General features: G+C 42.9%; 1 protein-coding gene across 2 annotated transcripts; it reads left to right on the top strand.

Moving 5' to 3' along the window:
* Window positions 1-204: 204 nt before the first annotated feature.
* Window positions 205-16942, top strand: LOC311340739 (phosphoribosyl pyrophosphate synthase-associated protein 1-like). Of its 2 annotated transcripts, XM_084465611.1 has the most exons (11): window positions 205-848; window positions 2572-2624; window positions 2741-2807; window positions 4369-4541; window positions 5016-5131; window positions 6570-6625; window positions 6905-7050; window positions 7429-7470; window positions 12206-12276; window positions 12492-12638; window positions 14668-16942. In XM_084465611.1, exons 1-11 carry the CDS (start codon window positions 766-768, stop codon window positions 14824-14826), a joined length of 1113 nt encoding a protein of 370 aa, XP_084321737.1. In that variant the 5' UTR covers window positions 205-765; the 3' UTR covers window positions 14827-16942. The 2 variants fall into 2 exon arrangements, with proteins under 2 accessions (XP_084321737.1, XP_084321738.1); XM_084465612.1 differs by lacking the exon at window positions 7429-7470 and having other exon boundaries at window positions 207-848; window positions 14668-15255.
* The last annotated feature ends 427 nt before the right edge of the window (window positions 16943-17369 follow it).

Here is a 17369-nt window from a genome sequence, read left to right as displayed (position 1 = left end):
TTTCTTGCAAAACCATGTGCTTCGACGCCGTGCCTTTGACCTCAGGTGACACCAACATGCATGCATTGATTGGTCAAAAGGATAGCGCCTACTTCCGTTGTGGAAAACTCCTGATTGGATGACTCAAACGTCGGTCCCGTGGTTTGTCTATCCATCCAATGAATGCTTGCGTGGCATTTCCCACTGCTGCTGGAAGCGGCCGCATTGCAACAAAGTTTAAATTACACTAGCTGCGTTTGACTCGACAACACAGTAAACCGCATATTTGCTTCGCCCCGGGATATCGCTACTTAATGTATAATGCCGTCGCATTAAACAGTTCGTTGTATATGTGTTGAAGACAAACATATTGACTGTAACCCGTGAGTCAACATTTGTAACTGTCCTCAGTTTCTGCTAAACCAAACAAATTGCCCATCGGCTGAAATGTGTTTGTTTACCAACCCCGACAATCGTCACGTCGTCGTGAGAGCACCTGTTTAGTTTCAGTAACATCAACGGAGCCGGCGGTCCGCTGACAAAGAGCCCCACCGAGGGTCGGGATCCATTAGGTGATTATTTGTTTTAGGTGTAGGGGGCTACGCACTACGCAGACCAAACCCTTAAATTAGCGCAATTGAAAGTCCGGGGTCGAGAGGGAGAAAGTTGACACGATTTCCGGGAGGGAACCACACACTAATATTGTTGGACCACAATACCCCCGTTGGGCGCTTCGGGGTCCACCGTTGCCTCGCGTCCTGCCAGCCGTCCTACGGTAGCTCCACAATGAACGTTTCGAAGAGCGGCTACCGGGTCTTCTCCGCCAACTCCACCGCTGCGTGCATCGAGCTGGCCAAGAAGATCACCGAGTGAGTATGGTTCAGTGGTCACAGTCATTTCCATGTATTGATTTGTATTATTTTTGTATTATCACAGAACTGTTAAACCAAATAAAGTCATTTTAGATAAGCATTAGTCATTATGGTGAAATATATAGTGAGAGGGTAGGGTAGAGTAGAGAGGAGACCGTTATTCAGGTTCGGACCATTTCCGAATACAGTTGGAGTTTGTTTGGTTCTACGAGGACAACACGGGCTCTGGCTGTTGTACCGGGACGGTCGACCACACATGCACTGCGTACACTGTCGACCAGCCTTTTCCAAATAAAGACAGAAATATATGGACATTGAAATATTTTGTGAGCTAAATCAACTGATTCGTTCATGTTAATGTGTCAACATCTGTCCAGTGCTTTTATGAATATGGGCCTATGCATCTGGTCACTTGGGCATGTAGACTCAAATGATGATTATTCCAAACGAGGCAAAACACAAACACTACCCTTGGGGTAATCTTGAAACTGAAACTATCTCCCAACTGTATTACTTTATTACACGCGGACTTGGCGTGTATTAATTGTCACGTTAGACACAGTCTGTAGATTTATAATGTTCCGTAATAAACGTTCCTCCTGTCATTGACTAAAACTGCTGACATTTAAAACCTCTCATTAAGTCTCTTTCGTTTTCTTCTTGGAACTATTGCCCAACCGTATCGTCTGTTTGTACGCCTTTATTATTGTAGGCTGCTACAATAAAAATGGCGAATTCTACATGAAAACGAGAAATATCAAGATGACATTATCTTGAAGTATATGGACATTCACTAGTTTTCCTATCTCACTGACATTCTAAAGCTCATATTTGATAGTTAGAATCCTGTATTCCTAAAATGTACGTCCAAGTTGTGTTGATGTTTGTGTTTGTATCGTCCCCCTGAATCCATTCATTGCTAATGCAGCACTGTGCAACAGTATCACAGCTATGAGAAACTGAAGCCTGGTGGCTTTCCTGCTGTAACCCGGTCACCCAGTTCAGCAGGAATGCTGCTAGGAGGGAAAGATTTGTCTGATATTGTCCAAAATTGTAATGTCATTTTAGTTATCAACGAGCGTCTACTGTGCCAGGCTAAAGTCTTAATGAGGTAGAGTTTTGCTCACAAAAAAAACCAAAAACTTATTTTGTCAAGGCCATACAAGTTGATCAGAGTTAAGGCAGCCGCAGGGCTTGGGTTGATTATAGGCTAGTTTCAGAACTTACTATTTCTTAATGACATGTGGGAGCCACATGCACCTGGAGCTTGGGAAAGAGAGGATGTTGTGTGGTGGTGGGGGGGGTGGGGACTTGTTCTCTACTACCCCCTCTGGGACATTGTCCCCACAAGCCCTCTGGCAGGGTTAGCAGCGTGTTGTACACACCCCATCAGACACAATACTCCCACCTGTGTCACATGTCATCTAAAGCGCTTTTTCATATTTGCAACCATCCAAGTACCCACCTTATACCACAGTTGCACAATGCTTTGTGCTTTACTTATTTGGTCTCTTACTGTTCATCAGAAACATGGATCACTGACTCATTTTTATAGGTGCTGCTCCCATGCACTGCTGACTACAACACTACACACAAAGAGAGCCACAATGTCACATCAGCTGAGCGTAAATTGTCACTGTGACATGAGTAGACACACACTCGCGTAAAAACGTTTTGTGCCTGACCATGCCTGTACTTTTGTGCTGTTATTTTTTTTCAGGCGCCTAGGAGTTGATTTGGGCAAGTCGGTAGTTTACCAAGAGTCAAATGGCGGTAAGATTGAGAAATGTTTTTATTATTTTTCAAGGGTTGCCAATTGTTAAATGTGAATTGCTTTTTTTTGTTTGTTCAATCACCACAAACTGATATTTTTGTTCTGTTTATCTCAGAGACAAGAGTGGACGTGAAAGAATCGGTCCGTGGACAGGATATATTTATCATCCAGACAATTCCCAGGTGAGCCACGCTTTCTCAATTAGCCTCTTGGCCTAATGGATTTGCATGTCCTGTTTAACATGTTAAACATGTTAAACAACATGTTCTTTGCAGATGGTTATGCATTATTACATTCTGAGCATTAAGTCTGTTCCTTGGTCATGTTTGGTGACCAGGTAATGGAGTAAGTCCACTCTACGCTATGGTAGACAGACAGACACACCGAAGGCTATTGTACATGATCGGCATGCCATTAAAACCGAGAGAGTGCAACATCCAACATTAAAAACCCTGGACAATCTGTGCTTCTGTCCTTGAGGTTTGATCTGTGTATTTGGAGTCCATACAGCAGATTGCCGTCATGAGGTGGGGTGATTTTGCATGGAAGAGGCCCACTGAGAGGCCTCTTGTTTGCTAAAAGCTGTGTTGGTTTGCGGTTGTAAAAGGGTCATTAGTTTCCCCATGTTTCATAGATTCTGCTAGATGTCTTGTTTGGCACTTAGCCCTCAGCAGACTGTGAAGAGAATTCACAGTCTGCAGAGAATTCAACTCACTAAAGCCTGATGTTGCAGCTGCACCATGTTCCTGAGTGCAACTGCCCTAGGTATCCAGAGCCACAGAGGAGGAAACCAGGCCCGACCACATAACCGACCATTGTCCACAAGCCGAAATGACACAATTATGGAGTTTATCAACGTCAATATTGGTGTAGCAGCCATTTTGGAATGTTTTTGCACCTAAAGGAATGGCATTCCTTGTTTCATGCTTTGTGTGAATGAGGTCACAGCTGACTGAATGATTATGGGAACACCCAGTTAAGATTGAGAAGGTTTGTTTGCCAGAGGAGCAAACCAATGGGTAATAGGGCGGCGTCCACATTGAGTAGTCTATTTTTAAAAAGCATAACATGGAGGTGTTGCATGTGAATAATTCACAAAAATTGAACTGACTCAGATGTTTTAGACAGACCTGACAGGTGACTAGTCAGCACTTGTGTGGATCATTACTTTGATTATTTATATCTTATATCCCCATCAAGGCAGTAATGAAATACTTGACAGTTAAATGACATTTTATAAAGAATATGCCAACTGAGCTGATGTTTTGTTATCAAATCAATCAAATTGTTGGCACCACCTAATTCTACAATTTATTAACTTTGCTTTGCCTGTTCTTTGCCTTCCCTAAGGGTAGGCTGGGTTTGGTTATGTTACAAAACATGAGTTTTTTTTAATAAAATATGCACACAAAATTCTTACAACTGGCATTTCTTTTGTCTGTTGGCATGTACAGTATTACAAACAGCAGTTACATGTTGTGGATTGTCTACTTTGAAATTAAAGTCTGTTGCAAATGAAATGCAGAATAATCAACTCCTATTTCTTCTGTTTGTCTGCATAATAGTCAGCTTTACCTGAAAATACTTTGTCAAAGGAAAGAAATTAATGAAGCATTTTGACATTTATTTAATTTTTTTTTCCACAAAATCATGAATCACCAATGGGAAGTTCCAAGTGACGGTTGGGTGGATGGGTCATCTTATGATTTTGATCCTAATTATTATGATCATCTTCTCCCCCAGGGATGTGAACACGGCAATCATGGAGCTGCTGGTGATGGCTTACGCCCTGAAGACGTCCTGTGCCAAGAACATCATCGGCGTCATCCCCTACTTCCCCTACAGCAAGCAGTGCAAGATGAGGAAGAGGGGCTCCATCGTATGCAAGCTGCTGGCCTCCATGCTAGCTAAAGCAGGTGGGTGTTTTAAGTCCCACAGACGCCAAGCGGTCGTCGTTCACACACGATTGAGAATGCTCCTCTGTGGCAAACTTTACTTCCAAACCCTTGAATGCTATTACCTGTTGATTTGAAAGGCTGCAGTCATTTGGCTTGTCGGGTATTTGCCTTACAATGCCGGGGTCGGCGGTTCGAGTCCCCACTGCGCAGCGGTGCGGTGTTGGGGAACGGGCTGCTACACACTACGCAGGCATATTTGGTTCACGTTTTGGGGATTGTGAATGGCACAATGATCTTTTCCAATCAGATTTGGGCCCTTTTGGTATGTGCTGTATGTCCAGAATGCACCAAATGTCTGGTCATGCATGGTTTGGGAACTGAGGAAATTTAAATTGTGCCTGTAGTGTGACTGAGAAATACCCCAGTGTTGTTTTGAATCCCATTAGGGTTTCCTTCTTGTGTTTGTCTAATGTGGTCCTTCTTGTACTGCAGGACTAACGCACATCATCACCATGGACCTCCATCAGAAGGAGATCCAGGGATTCTTTAGTTGCCCAGTGGACAACCTGAGGGCGTCTCCCTTCCTTATCCAGTACATCCAGGAGGAGGTAAGGCTAAATGTCACAACACTTCTTCACGTCAAAATGTTTCCTTCCATCCACACTTAACGGGATGGACAACAGAATCTAAAAAAGTGAACTTACCTTATTGAACATTTTGTCACAGAGGGATGTATCCACTACACACCTACATTAAAGGTTGGGGCCGGTTTGGACCACAGGTTAATTGTGGACCTTGTCTATGCCAAGCTATAAATCTGCTTTAATTTTTATTCAAGTCGCCTCCTCGTGGTGTAGATGTCTGACCCAGGTTAGAGCATTAGAACTGCCCTTGGTAGCTTTCGCTAATAGTGTCCACAAACTTTTTTGATTTGTGTATACAAATATTATTTGGGTCTTAACAAACCATCCAAATTCTTTAAGTAATAAGAGCAATGAAGAAAAAATGGGTGTAAAATCCTATGTTTTTATGATCTCTGCCAACCAGTTTGTGAACATTCTACTCTGCTCCAAACTTGGGTCCTGTTTTTTGTGTCGTCAAAGTGCCTTTTCGGAGGAACTTCAATGTCATGACGAAGTGCCGCAGCAGCCAAGAGGGTATGCTAACCCCACGATGTGTGTGGATGTGTGGAGCTCTGTCTGGGAAGCGCTTGATGTGGTTGGCTCCATCCGAGAGGGTCACACATGGAGTATAATTATTTTTTATTTGATTTCATAGTGATTTGAATTCAATAAAATTTTGAATCTGTAAACTTTGTTTATCGAGTAAGAAATCACCAAATCATGTGACAAAAAGTTGCTTCTTACTTTCTAGAAAAATGCTTGGTTCATGTTTGCTCATGTATACAAAGTCGAGTCAAGAGAAGTCATCAATGGTAGTCAAGCAATTCTCAAGTCCTCAAATCTGCAACCGGAGTCAGAATGGAGTAAGGTCATGTGACTTGAGTCTCCACATCTGATTTGAGATGTATTTGTACCTGGCCTCTTTTTTTGCGGCTTCTAAGTAAATGTACCGCATGCGTTTTGTGTGTTGAAACATTTAAACACGTCAAGATTTCTGTACACAATTAAGTGCTTCACAGTGCAATGTTGTAAGGTAAACATTGGAGGTGAATGGACTTCTGGTGTATTTCTATACACCTTGTTGAAACCGCTATGAATCCAGCGTATGGCTCTGCTACAAAACTTTACAGTAGATCGCCTTTCTATGTATGCTGCTTTTGTAAGCAGCATGGGGTTGCACAAGTAACTCTTTGAGTCTGATCTATATTTTATCAAACATTCACATACTTGTTTTCTTGTTTCCGAAATGTTCCTATATTAAATCACTACCAATATCAATTAACATAAGGTGGTCCCATTATTACCACCTGCAATATTCAAATAAGAAAAATATGACGGCCCTCCTATATTATTACATCTGTGAAAGTGGTTGAACGCAGCATTGGAACGCATTTGTCTGAGGTACATATCCCTCTCCCCTCAGATCCCGGACTACAGGAACGCTGTGATCGTTGCAAAGTCCCCTTCAGCTGCCAAGAGGTACAAGTGCCTCCGGAGCGAATACGCTCGTTCTGCAGTCTAAACGCTTAACCATATCCTGTGTGATCATGTTCGTGGTTCTGTAAATAGTGTTTGCGTTCCTACTTGTTGTTCTTTTCTGGTGTCTGTGTTGTAGTGGGGCGAAATGTGAAATGGAAGATTTATCTTCCTTAACATGTATAACATAACCGTGTGTGTATACATGTGTCATTCGATAAAACATGCTGTGTGTGTATCAAAGCGATATGTAGATTGTACCTCTTTATTCTGTGTGTGTAGAGCCCAGTCCTACGCTGAGCGCCTGAGGCTGGGCCTGGCGGTCATCCACGGAGAGGCCCCTGGTTCAGAGGCAGACATGGCTGACGGGAGGCATTCTCCCCCTGCCACGCGGACCACCACAGGGCACACTGGTCTGGAGCTCCCACGTAAGACCCAAACACACACCCGACACAGCTGTTGGTCCCCCTGTGCCTCAGATTTCCTGTCGTTCACTACTTGATGCCCATAATGTACAAATACAATAGGTGTACAACCAATGCACACTTATTTGTCCCAGGATACACACTATGTCCCAGGATGCATAGCGGTTTTCATCGGATTCCTCCAATAGAGATGGTTGGGCACGTTCAGATTATTTTTGCACATTAGTTTTTGTTCGTACTTTAGATTGTTCAGTACTTAATATTCTTCTTCTCTACTCGTCCTTTGCTCTTGAACGGTGAATTGTGCGTGAGAATGTACGTTTGTGTGATGTATAATTGTATTGTATTTACCCTGCACCGTTCTGTCCATGACTAATGCAGGGACCCCTCAACGAGCGGCGTTCCCTGACCTAGAGCTACCAAGTAGGACTTTCTTAACCCCCCCCAACTCCCCACCACTTATCTGCTTCTCTCTGATTCACCTGTGCATCAATGCATGGAATTGTGGGAAAATTACTCCAGAGGGCTTCCAATTAACTGCATCTGAATGGGAAGATGCATCTAAAGAATCTGTGTCTAATGTTGGGCGGGCTGCTTCGCTTGGCCATGTTGGGCTTGCTAAGCATAGCATAGTTAGCGTAGCTGTTCCTCGGTCCTCCACTAGCATGGTATGTAGGGCTGCTCGATTATGGAAAAAAATCATAATCATGATTATTTTTGTCAATATTGAAATCACGATTATTCAAACTATTATTTGAGTTTGAAAACATGATGCTTTTATTCAGCATTTCTCTCCAAAAAAATACTTTTGTCGCTTTTCCACCGACAGTACCAGCTCGACTCGGTTTGGTTCCAGGCACGTTGCGTTTCCATCTAAAAAAGTACCTCTTCAATGTGGGCTGGTCGTAGAAAAGAACCTCTCCAACATGGGCGGGTCGTCATTAGGTTTTAATCACGGGAGATGCGATTCCCGGGAAATCTGAATCTGATCAAGACTATTTCATGATTCCCGGGAAAGGTTATGATGGGAAATAAAATAAAAAGCACAATGACTGCGCGTCTATTGTTGTCATACGGTAACGTTGATGGAGGCGAAACTCGAGCCCTGGGAAAGGAACGACACTAAAAAGAAACAGCGAAACGCTGATCCTCCGGAGCCGGTCCATGGACTCCAACCACACCGGACACACACAACCACGCCGGACACACACAACCACGCACAGCCTAACTCTAGCCCCGGGAAAGGAGCGACACACGGCGAAACGCTGATCAGTGTCCCCCTCGGGAGCGGGTTCGTGGACTCCAACCACGCCGGACACAACTTAACTTTGAGTCATTATTCCCATTTACAACCGCTGGCTAATCAGTTGCCAGCAGCCTGTTTACGTCACACAAAAGTACCTACTCCGCTCGCTTGGAACCTCGACGGAGGTAGTACTAAAAAAAGTACCCGGTACCAGGTACTTTTTTTGCCAATGGAAACGCAAAAAAAGGTGAGTCGAGCTGGTACTGTCGGTGGAAAAGCGGCATTAGTAGCTTGGAAATTTCTCCTTAAAAAAATACACAATGTTCAAAAAGAAAATAATGTACAAATATGTATCCAGTTCTTTTCTATAAAACATTTAATGAATAAAATAAATAATAATCGTTTCAACTTCGATTATATTAGTTTGAAGATCTTTTGACCCTAAAATCGAAATTGCCATAAAAATTGGATTAATCGCACAGCCCTAATGGTATGGCATTCTCTTTCCAATCAGGCTTGGTTTGTAAAAATTGATGACTGACTTCTAATCCAACAGTGCTTTACCGCAAATATGTATGTAGTCATCAAAAATGGATCTGTTGATCTTCAGATGTATTGAAGCAAATCTGTACCATAATTCAAATTAAAGTGGATTAACAGAAATGCTTTTTCATTTTCAGAATATAGCTGCATTTTTTTTGACACAAATAAAATGAATAATAAATCATCCAAACTGCATTTTCATTTTCTTCTTCAATATTGCTCATTTCGTAACTTAATTAAAATAAAAAAGAAAAGGACATTTAATTTTCAAAAGATGCCCCGGCAAATAGTTACCAAAATTCATTTTGAAATGTCAAATTTGAAAATTAAAATGCATTAGCAGAAAGGCATTTTCATTTCAAGGTCATTGCTGCATTATTTGACTCATAAATAAAATGAATAATAGATCATCCAAACTGCATTTTCATTTTCTTCAAGACTGCTCATTTTATGACACAACTAAAAAGAAAACAAAGAGGACATTGCTTTTTAGTTTTCATGCCTGCCCCCCCGCAAAAAAGAGTCCATAATTCAATTTGAATTCGCAATCCCAAGCGGCGCAGGAGAGTGACGTGAGTGGCCTCTCTTCTTCTTCAGTTCCGAGTCTGACCGTGATACGCATCTAATACATTAGGGGGCGGTGTGCATATTTGACTCTGGGGCAAGAGGAGAGTGTGAAGTAGAGTGCGCTGGTACAGCGGGAAAACCCCAAGCATGGTGAAATCTGTGCCAGAGCTGCTGAGGGAGGCCGCAGCTGCCCTGGAAAGGAAACAAAATCAGAGTCTGTCTCCGTTGCAGTCTTTGTTCATGTTGGTAGCTTAGTCATGCCATGTTGTCAACATTGGGTACATGGAACACAACATAGTGGGTCAAAGCCTATGTCCAATGCTTTTTGGAAACGCTTTGTCCAGTCAGACATCAGTTTTCTGACTGGCGGAGCAAGGTTGGCATCGCGCGGTAGCAGTAAAAGACCGTCAATGCACACTATTTATGCTTGATAGTGTGCCGAGAGATAATGTGGGGTCGCCGTTGCGACGAAGGGGCCGTGCGAACCTGACAAGCATGCCGCTCCGTGATTGGCCGGCCCAAGCGGCCCACGAGAGGCCGCGGCCCTTCTGGCATCTGCCCGAATGCCAGACGTCCAGTCCATCACTGGTTGTGTCATAAAATGAGCAGTCTTGAAGAAGAAAATGAAAATGCAGTTTGGATGATCTATTATTCATTTTATTTATGAGTCAAATAATGCAGCAATGACCTTGAAATGAAAATGCCTTTCTGCTAATGCATTTTAATTTTCAAATTTGCCATTTCAAATTGAATTTTGGTAACTATTTGCCAGGGTATCTTTTGAAAATTAAATCTTAAATGTCCTTTTCTTTTTCATTTTAATTAAGTTACAAAATGAGCAATATTGAAGAAGAAAATGAAAATGCAGTTTGGATGATTTATTATTCATTTTATTTATGTGTCAAAAAATGCAGCTATATTCTGAAAATGAAAAAGCATTTCTGTTAATCCACTTTAATTTGAATTATGGTACAGATTTGCTTCCATACAGATGGTCCAGATTGTGTTAATATTTAAAATTGTGAATATTATAAGTATGGATACTGGAAATGTACGGAGTAGCAATCCGAGAAATGGAGGATGTCTGAGGAAAATAAGCAGGCCATCGTGATACTCCTGTGATGTGGAAGAGCTATGTTGGGTTTTAAAATCAGGAGCTGCTAAGGTTATTGGTTTGTTTTTCTGTTCTTATTTTCTGTTTGCATCGATGCGCCTGTTCTCTAGGTCTTGGATGCAGACTCTGACTGTCAGTGATTCCCTTTTCAAATCCGTATATCATGCTGTTTGATGCAGGATTCACCCCTTACGTTCCAGTGTCAGCGTTTAAACCAAAGATGCGGATGGTCATTGGCCCTGCTTTTCAAGCATTCCACCCATTTTACAGACTCAAACTTGGAGGACGTTGCTTTTTGCGTTCTCTTTCTGAGACGTCATTTGCTTGGGTCATTTGAAACGTGGACATTGAATCTCCAGCAGCCCCTATTTAACCCTGGGTGTGCGTGTGATTAGCCATTAGATGCCTATTATACATCTAGGGGGACACCCCCAATTGTGATGTCACCAAGTCGCAGGGCAGATTTTGAATCTTCTTGTGATGGCTAATCACACTCACACCTGGTGGTAAAAAAGGGGCCCTTTAGCGGTTGTCTCCCTCTGTGCAGCATTTGCTTTGGTTGAAAAGTATGCGGTCGTCTGTTGGGTAGAGGTGCTTCACCACCACTCCACCATCACCAGCGCAACGTCATCTGCTGGCCAAGTGTGCATTGACCAAAATACCAAATATTCCCTTCCCCCGACGGATCGCCGTAGGAGGAACACAGGTGTCGCTCAGCACTATTTACACCTATGTTATGAGCTACACACCTCCGAGAAACGGGTCTGTCTGCCTAAAGTTGAAAAGTCAGCGAAACCTTAGGTCGACGGTTCTAACCCTCGAAGCAAAGTTGGCGGCTGCGGTGAGAAAGCTGCAACGTTTATGACATCTAACAGCATTGATATATAATGTTATTTTTCCTCTGTGTGATTTTTTTTTTTTCCTCCCCCTCTTCTCTGGTGGTCTCTGAAAGAGGAGTGTGAGGAGCAGAAGCCCAGCATCATGATGCTGCTGCTGCTGCTGCTGCTGGCTTTGGGAGTGGAAGGGAGGCTGTTGCTATGTGGCCCGCCATGGCCTTCTGATTGATTGACAATCAGAGTCCATTTAATGTTGCAAATCTTCATTCAGTTTGATGCGTTGGTTAAAATAAATGTAACAAAAAATGGAGCCAAACCACTCTTGGAGATTTTGGTCACTGGGGAGGTCATCCTTTATATTATGATGTTTGAAGCATAGTGACAAACAGTCACTGTACAAACTGCGATAGATTTGCACTTTTAAATTGGACTCTTGTTTTGTGGCATCTGAAGGGGAATGTTTCTACCTCCTCCCTGATCCGATCTCATTTACCACCACACCAAAAACCAACAAGACCCCATAGAGCATAGACCCAGATGACCCCATAAAGAGTTGTACTGTGCTCCCCACGTCCACCGGGCTACCCTGCTTCAGGCTCTCTGCAAACATGAGCCGTCAGGCGGTCTTGGAGCGTTTGGATTGGTGGAGTGGTAGCTGGTGATCGTGTGAGCTCATAGTTTTATCGGGCATGATTTATTTCACTACTGCTTATTTAATTGTTTACCATAATCTGCATCTCGGAGTCACTGGTGGGACACCACAAAAGTTTTGTGAGAGTAAACAGGCTCTTTCTTCTTCTCATTTCTCTATCTTTCTCTCTTCTCTCTTCCTCTGTGTGTCTCTCACTCTAGTCATGATGGCCAAGGAAAAGCCCCCCATCACTGTTGTGGGGGATGTCGGAGGCCGGATTGCCATCATAGTGGTAAGCCCCCCTGTGTGTGTGTGTGAGAGATAGGATGCAGAACAACCGATACACACCCATTCCCACAGTTCTTGGTAGAGGTTATTGTATTTCATGGTTCCCCCCTAAGTGACTCTAAACTCCCCGTCATTGTGGGCGGTGTGCCTGGAGAAGGGAGCCTTCTAACCAGAGCCCTTGTCCTCTGTCTCCCTCTGGGCGGGATGTCCCCGGTGCAGGACGACATCGTTGACAACGTGGAGGACTTTGTGGCGGCAGCGGAGCTTCTGAAGGAGCGAGGAGCCTACAAGATCTACATCATGGCCACCCACGGTCTGCTGTCGGCCGAGGCCCCCACGCGCATCGAGGAGTCCGCCATCGATGAGGTGCGCTGCTCAAGGGAGCGTTGGATTCATTTGATTGGTGATTTTGTATGATTTTGATAAACATGGTATTTGATCTCAGTTTGTTGAATTGTCAGTAGGCCTGAATGGTTAATCGAATTCAAACCGTCATCGCAAAGGCTGCGATTTATAAAATACAATTAAAGAAATTATATATTTTGGGATTTTTTACTGTTACTGAGTAGCCTGGAAATCCAGACCCACATCTGGAAAGCTGTAGGGTCTGGCAACGAGTAATAGTAATGAAAATGGCCCAACTCGAGGGGCGGCACCAAGCATGCATTTGAAAATATCACTGCACCAATTGGATAACACTACGACTAATCAGAAGAATACCAGAAGCTACCAGTGGAGCTAACCAATAGATTCGACTCTTGCCCTATCCTGTGGGTATCCTGTGGCCCGCCTATATCAGATACACCGATATGATTGGTTAATGTTCTGGGCCAGGGGAATCAGGGAATGAGTATATTGCTCGTTCCCAGAGTGACCAGCAAATTCAAATTGTGCTTTCGTGAGAACTCTGGATTTCCAGGGTAGTTACTGAGCGGAGATAAGTAAGATTAGTTGTTTTTTTTTCTTTTACAATTCAATAGTTCAATAAAGATGTTATATTAATTCATGCATCAATCCATCTCAACACAGACTTGACCTAAATTAAAGAGCAGTCTATGTTGACTGCTTTCAATGTTGTGTTGGTCACACTTTAAAAGATTTATTGCTTGTTTAGTGAATAATATGGAACACAAGGAACTTTAAAAAGAAAAATCACATACTAAATCGCTATCGCAATATTATCAATATTATTATATTATTATAATATTATTATATATAGCAATATTATTAATCGCAATTCGGTTATTTATTTCCACAAATCGTTCAGCCCTAATTGTCAGTGAACCCTACATCACTTTTTTTAAGCATGTTGGTATGTCTTCAATGAGCTTTTAAGCCAATGCCCCTTTGTCAGAAAAAAAAGGTGTCAAATGCTTTGTTTTGTTTTTGCCAGTCTCCACCAACCAGTTTGTGTTTGGTGGGGACTCGGTTCCTGTTCTTTTGGATGTTTCACATCACGACGAAGGGACACCCCTGCCATGGGTGTTTGGGTGCGTGTAGCGTATGTGGTTGGCTGCGTCCGAGAGAGGGTTAAGCTTCTCTGTCACTCATAGTAAAACGCCCTGGTGCGTGGCGCACTTCATAAACAGCGTTATTTTCCAAGAAATAATTTAAAAAGGTAAAAAGGGTAGCACAATGTTGACGTTGAACACTAAGCCGAAAAACATCTTATTGAAAAAGACGACGGTTGATTCCAGCTCAAACACTTTGTCCTTTCAGTCTCTCACTGCTTGAGTAAAACTCCTTGAACACCTGCAACCTTAAGTTTCAGAAATGCAAATATTTGGTTGCTTTTCTCTGTTTCAAATCATGAAAAAACAAGTTTATTTTATGCTTTTTTTCTTGGCTGCTCACCATACAAATAAAGCAGAATCAATTTACTCTGGTAACTTGTAATGGGCATTTGCCATTATTTATTACTAAATGACTACTACTACAAAATTTATTACTAAATGAAAACCCTAATTTACGGTCCTTGGTTCTTGCAAGTTGGGGTCAACCCTATCTAAATACCCCGTTTTGGAATAAGGGCCAAGTTTCAGTCAAGTTTGATTATGTGATTATATGTTGAAATGGGTAGATTTCAATTTGGGAAACAAAATGTCAGTGTTAAGTGCTTTTTTTAAGCTCATTTTTAAGGGAAGATAAAACTGTACATGTATTTAACACTGTCCCTCAATATGTAACCTTAAAATAAAAATATACACACGCATACATGCATGTGTAGATAATTGTCCAAAAAAACATTTCCAAAGAATATTGCCGCCAGATTTTCACACATAAAAAAGCGTAATTTTACGGCCTTGCGTCCTAGCATGACTACTATTGTGGATAGGCCAACGAACCAGAAGGCCCCGCTCAACGCCTGGCCCGTTTCCTCTGTCGCCCCCCCCAGGTGGTGGTGACCAACACCGTGCCCCACGAGCTGCAGAAGCTCCAGTGTCCCAAGATCAAGACGGTGGACGTCAGCATGATCCTGGCCGAGGCCATCCGCCGCATCCACAACGGGGAGTCCATGGCCTACCTGTTCCGCAACATCGCCGTGGACGACTGAGACCGAGCCACGTATATATACACATACATTGCCACACTACGCCGCGAATACATTCCTACAAGACCCAAGCGCACGCGCAAGAAGCATACAAGACCAATCGCCACCAAATGTCCGTGTTCTGATCTTTATTTTTTTTGTATGCTTTAGTTTATTGTTTCAGTGGATACTGTTCGGCCCATGTGAAAATTGACCTGGTTACAGTGCGACGCTTGTGGGGTACCGATTACCCATGAACGGCTTCTCTCCCCCCCCCCCCTTATTATATGTATGTCATCATATGTATGTTCTGCTCCCAGTGCCCTACCCATCTATGTGATTTGGCTAATTAAACATTTTCTGGGATGAATACAACTCTGTTCTCATTTGACTCAACGCAGGTCGAATATTTCAGTGTAATTACTTGGTTGTTTTGGTGTTAACCAGGAGTGTGAGTGTGAGTGTGTGTGTGTGTGTGTGTGTGTGTGTGTGTGTGTGTGTGTGTGTGTGTGTGTGTGTGTGTGTGTGTGTGTGTGTGTGTGTGTGTGTGTGTGTGTGTGTGTGTGTGTGTGTGTGTGTGTGTGTACCTGAGCTTCTTTCACTACCTCTTTCAGTTGCAGAGGAAGTGTTTCTTTATTCCTCCCTAAACTACTACTAAAAACAAATGTTATTTTTTTTTAAGTTTTTTTTACTAAAAACACCCCCGCCCTATTTTTATTGCACAAAATGTAACAACCATCCGTTTATTTCATACTAATGTTTACTTGTATCTCTCGCCAACCATGTAGAAAACACAATGGCAGACCAATATGCAAGCATGCGACATTGGAAGTTTTGACATTTAAATCATCCATTCATCCTCGCATATTGCCAACAGATAACCTTAATCAATGAATTCCTTCTTTGTTTTCCTCAGAGGTGGAGAATAAGTGCTTGACACGTGTATGAACATGATATTAACAATATCATCCACCTGAATATTGCCCTGGCTTGGAGCACAACCAAAGACCTCTGCATCAACATAAATGTCAGCATCATTTCAGCATTACAATTAGTACCGCTACATTGCATTTCATACCCGGATGACAAAATAAAGTAACGTGATTTTTAAAAGCAAGCAGCAAAAGAAAATTTATCAAACAAAAAGAAACGGAAACTAAAATCGTGTGTGACACCAGGCATCAGTCAAATCAAGCCAGAAAGACTGTGTTCAACCCCATCCTCGAACCCCTGGCCGATTTGGTCCAGAACCCTGAACTTGTTCCAAACGCCTCAGAGTTGCTGCTGTACTGAGGAGCTTTGACCAAGTCCAGGATAAGAGACAGTCAGACTTGGCGACGCCCACGAGGAAACAACGGGTGCCACGGATGTCAGAAGACGATAAAAAACAAAATGTATTGTTAACTTATGCATTAAAAAAGTCGTATTTTGTTCCTCCCGTGTGAGAAAGACGAGCACACTTGCCTGACTGTGAAGCCTGCCGGTGCTGCTGACGGTGAGCCGAGTGCGGAAGACTGGTTTAAAATGGCTATTAAATGAGGAACTAGACAGCAAACGGTAAACAGCCACTACGAGACTACTTCCTCAAAGTTGGAACAGGAAACCTGGTGGATTCCTATCTGTCGGTGGGTGGTCAGGTGTGTGACTGTGTTTGTGTGTCTGCCTGCGATAAGGCTAATTCACTTTTTATTTCCATGTAAGAGTGTGTGGTTCAATGTGCAGCAGGCACTGGCTTTCATTTCTCTCTGCCATCGTCTGGTTTTTATGGCCGAAACATAGACTAAGTCACTTTAACTCTTTTTAAAATGGATTTCCCTGATATAATCTACAAAAGTGAGCATTTCATTCTTCAATTAGCTCTCTTGATTTAGATAGGATTGCTGATTGAAGAATGTTGCTTGTGGCAGAATGCAGTTCAGGCATACCGCGGGGGTCCAGTATTAATGAGCATTCAATGAGCAACTGGCCTGACATTTTCTTGAGAAATTAACTTGACTTAATTGGGAATAGGCCATCATCGTAGTGGGTTTAAATGTGCAGTGAAGGTATGACCACAAGAGGGCGGCACTACTCTTGAGCTCGTGAGGTTTTTGAATTTCCTCTGAGTTGCATTTACTGATACAAATCGAAAAGGGATATACAGTCCATGCAATTCACTTAATTATAAAACACTGAATCATTGGGGGGGGGGGGGTTATTATCGATAATAGAAAATGCGGATAATTTTCTTTCTCGTGTGTCTCGTTTTTCGCCCGTGCCTAAAACCGCTACTGCTTATAATGCTAAAGCCCAGTTCAGACCAAAGATTCGCGACGCAACTGCTTGCAACTCGCGACTCCTTGCGACGAGACGGGCTGAGACTTTCTAAAAACGGGGCAGTTCACACTGCTGCACCGGGCGGCGATTATTTTTATTTTGGTTGCGAGTAGGCTAGAGTTGCTGTGTTTCGCCATTCTCCACTACTTCTGCATTGTAGTAATTCGCTGGAGCTTAGTTTGTTTAGATCCCGCTAGTTGGATACATTGCATTCTTTCGTAGTGGCGACTTCTATACTGCAAGGGAAGCTC

The sequence above is a fragment of the Micromesistius poutassou genome (genome assembly GCF_964030765.1).
Source record: "Micromesistius poutassou genome assembly, chromosome: 3".
NCBI lineage: Eukaryota > Metazoa > Chordata > Actinopteri > Gadiformes > Gadidae > Micromesistius > Micromesistius poutassou.
This window is presented reverse-complemented; position numbering and strand designations above follow the sequence as displayed.

What these genes read in the sequence shown, in the direction of transcription:
- LOC311340739 (XM_084465611.1), top strand. Translation starts at nt 766, where the DNA reads ATGAACGTTTCGAAGAGCGGCTACCGGGTCTTCTCCGCCAACTCCACC. An exon ending in CTGGCCAAGAAGATCACCGA is followed by an intron (nt 849 to 2,571) that starts GTGAGTATGGTT and finishes ATTTTTTTTCAG; the next exon opens with GCGCCTAGGAGTTGATTTGG. An exon ending in CTCCATGCTAGCTAAAGCAG is followed by an intron (nt 4,542 to 5,015) that starts GTGGGTGTTTTA and finishes CTTGTACTGCAG; the next exon opens with GACTAACGCACATCATCACC.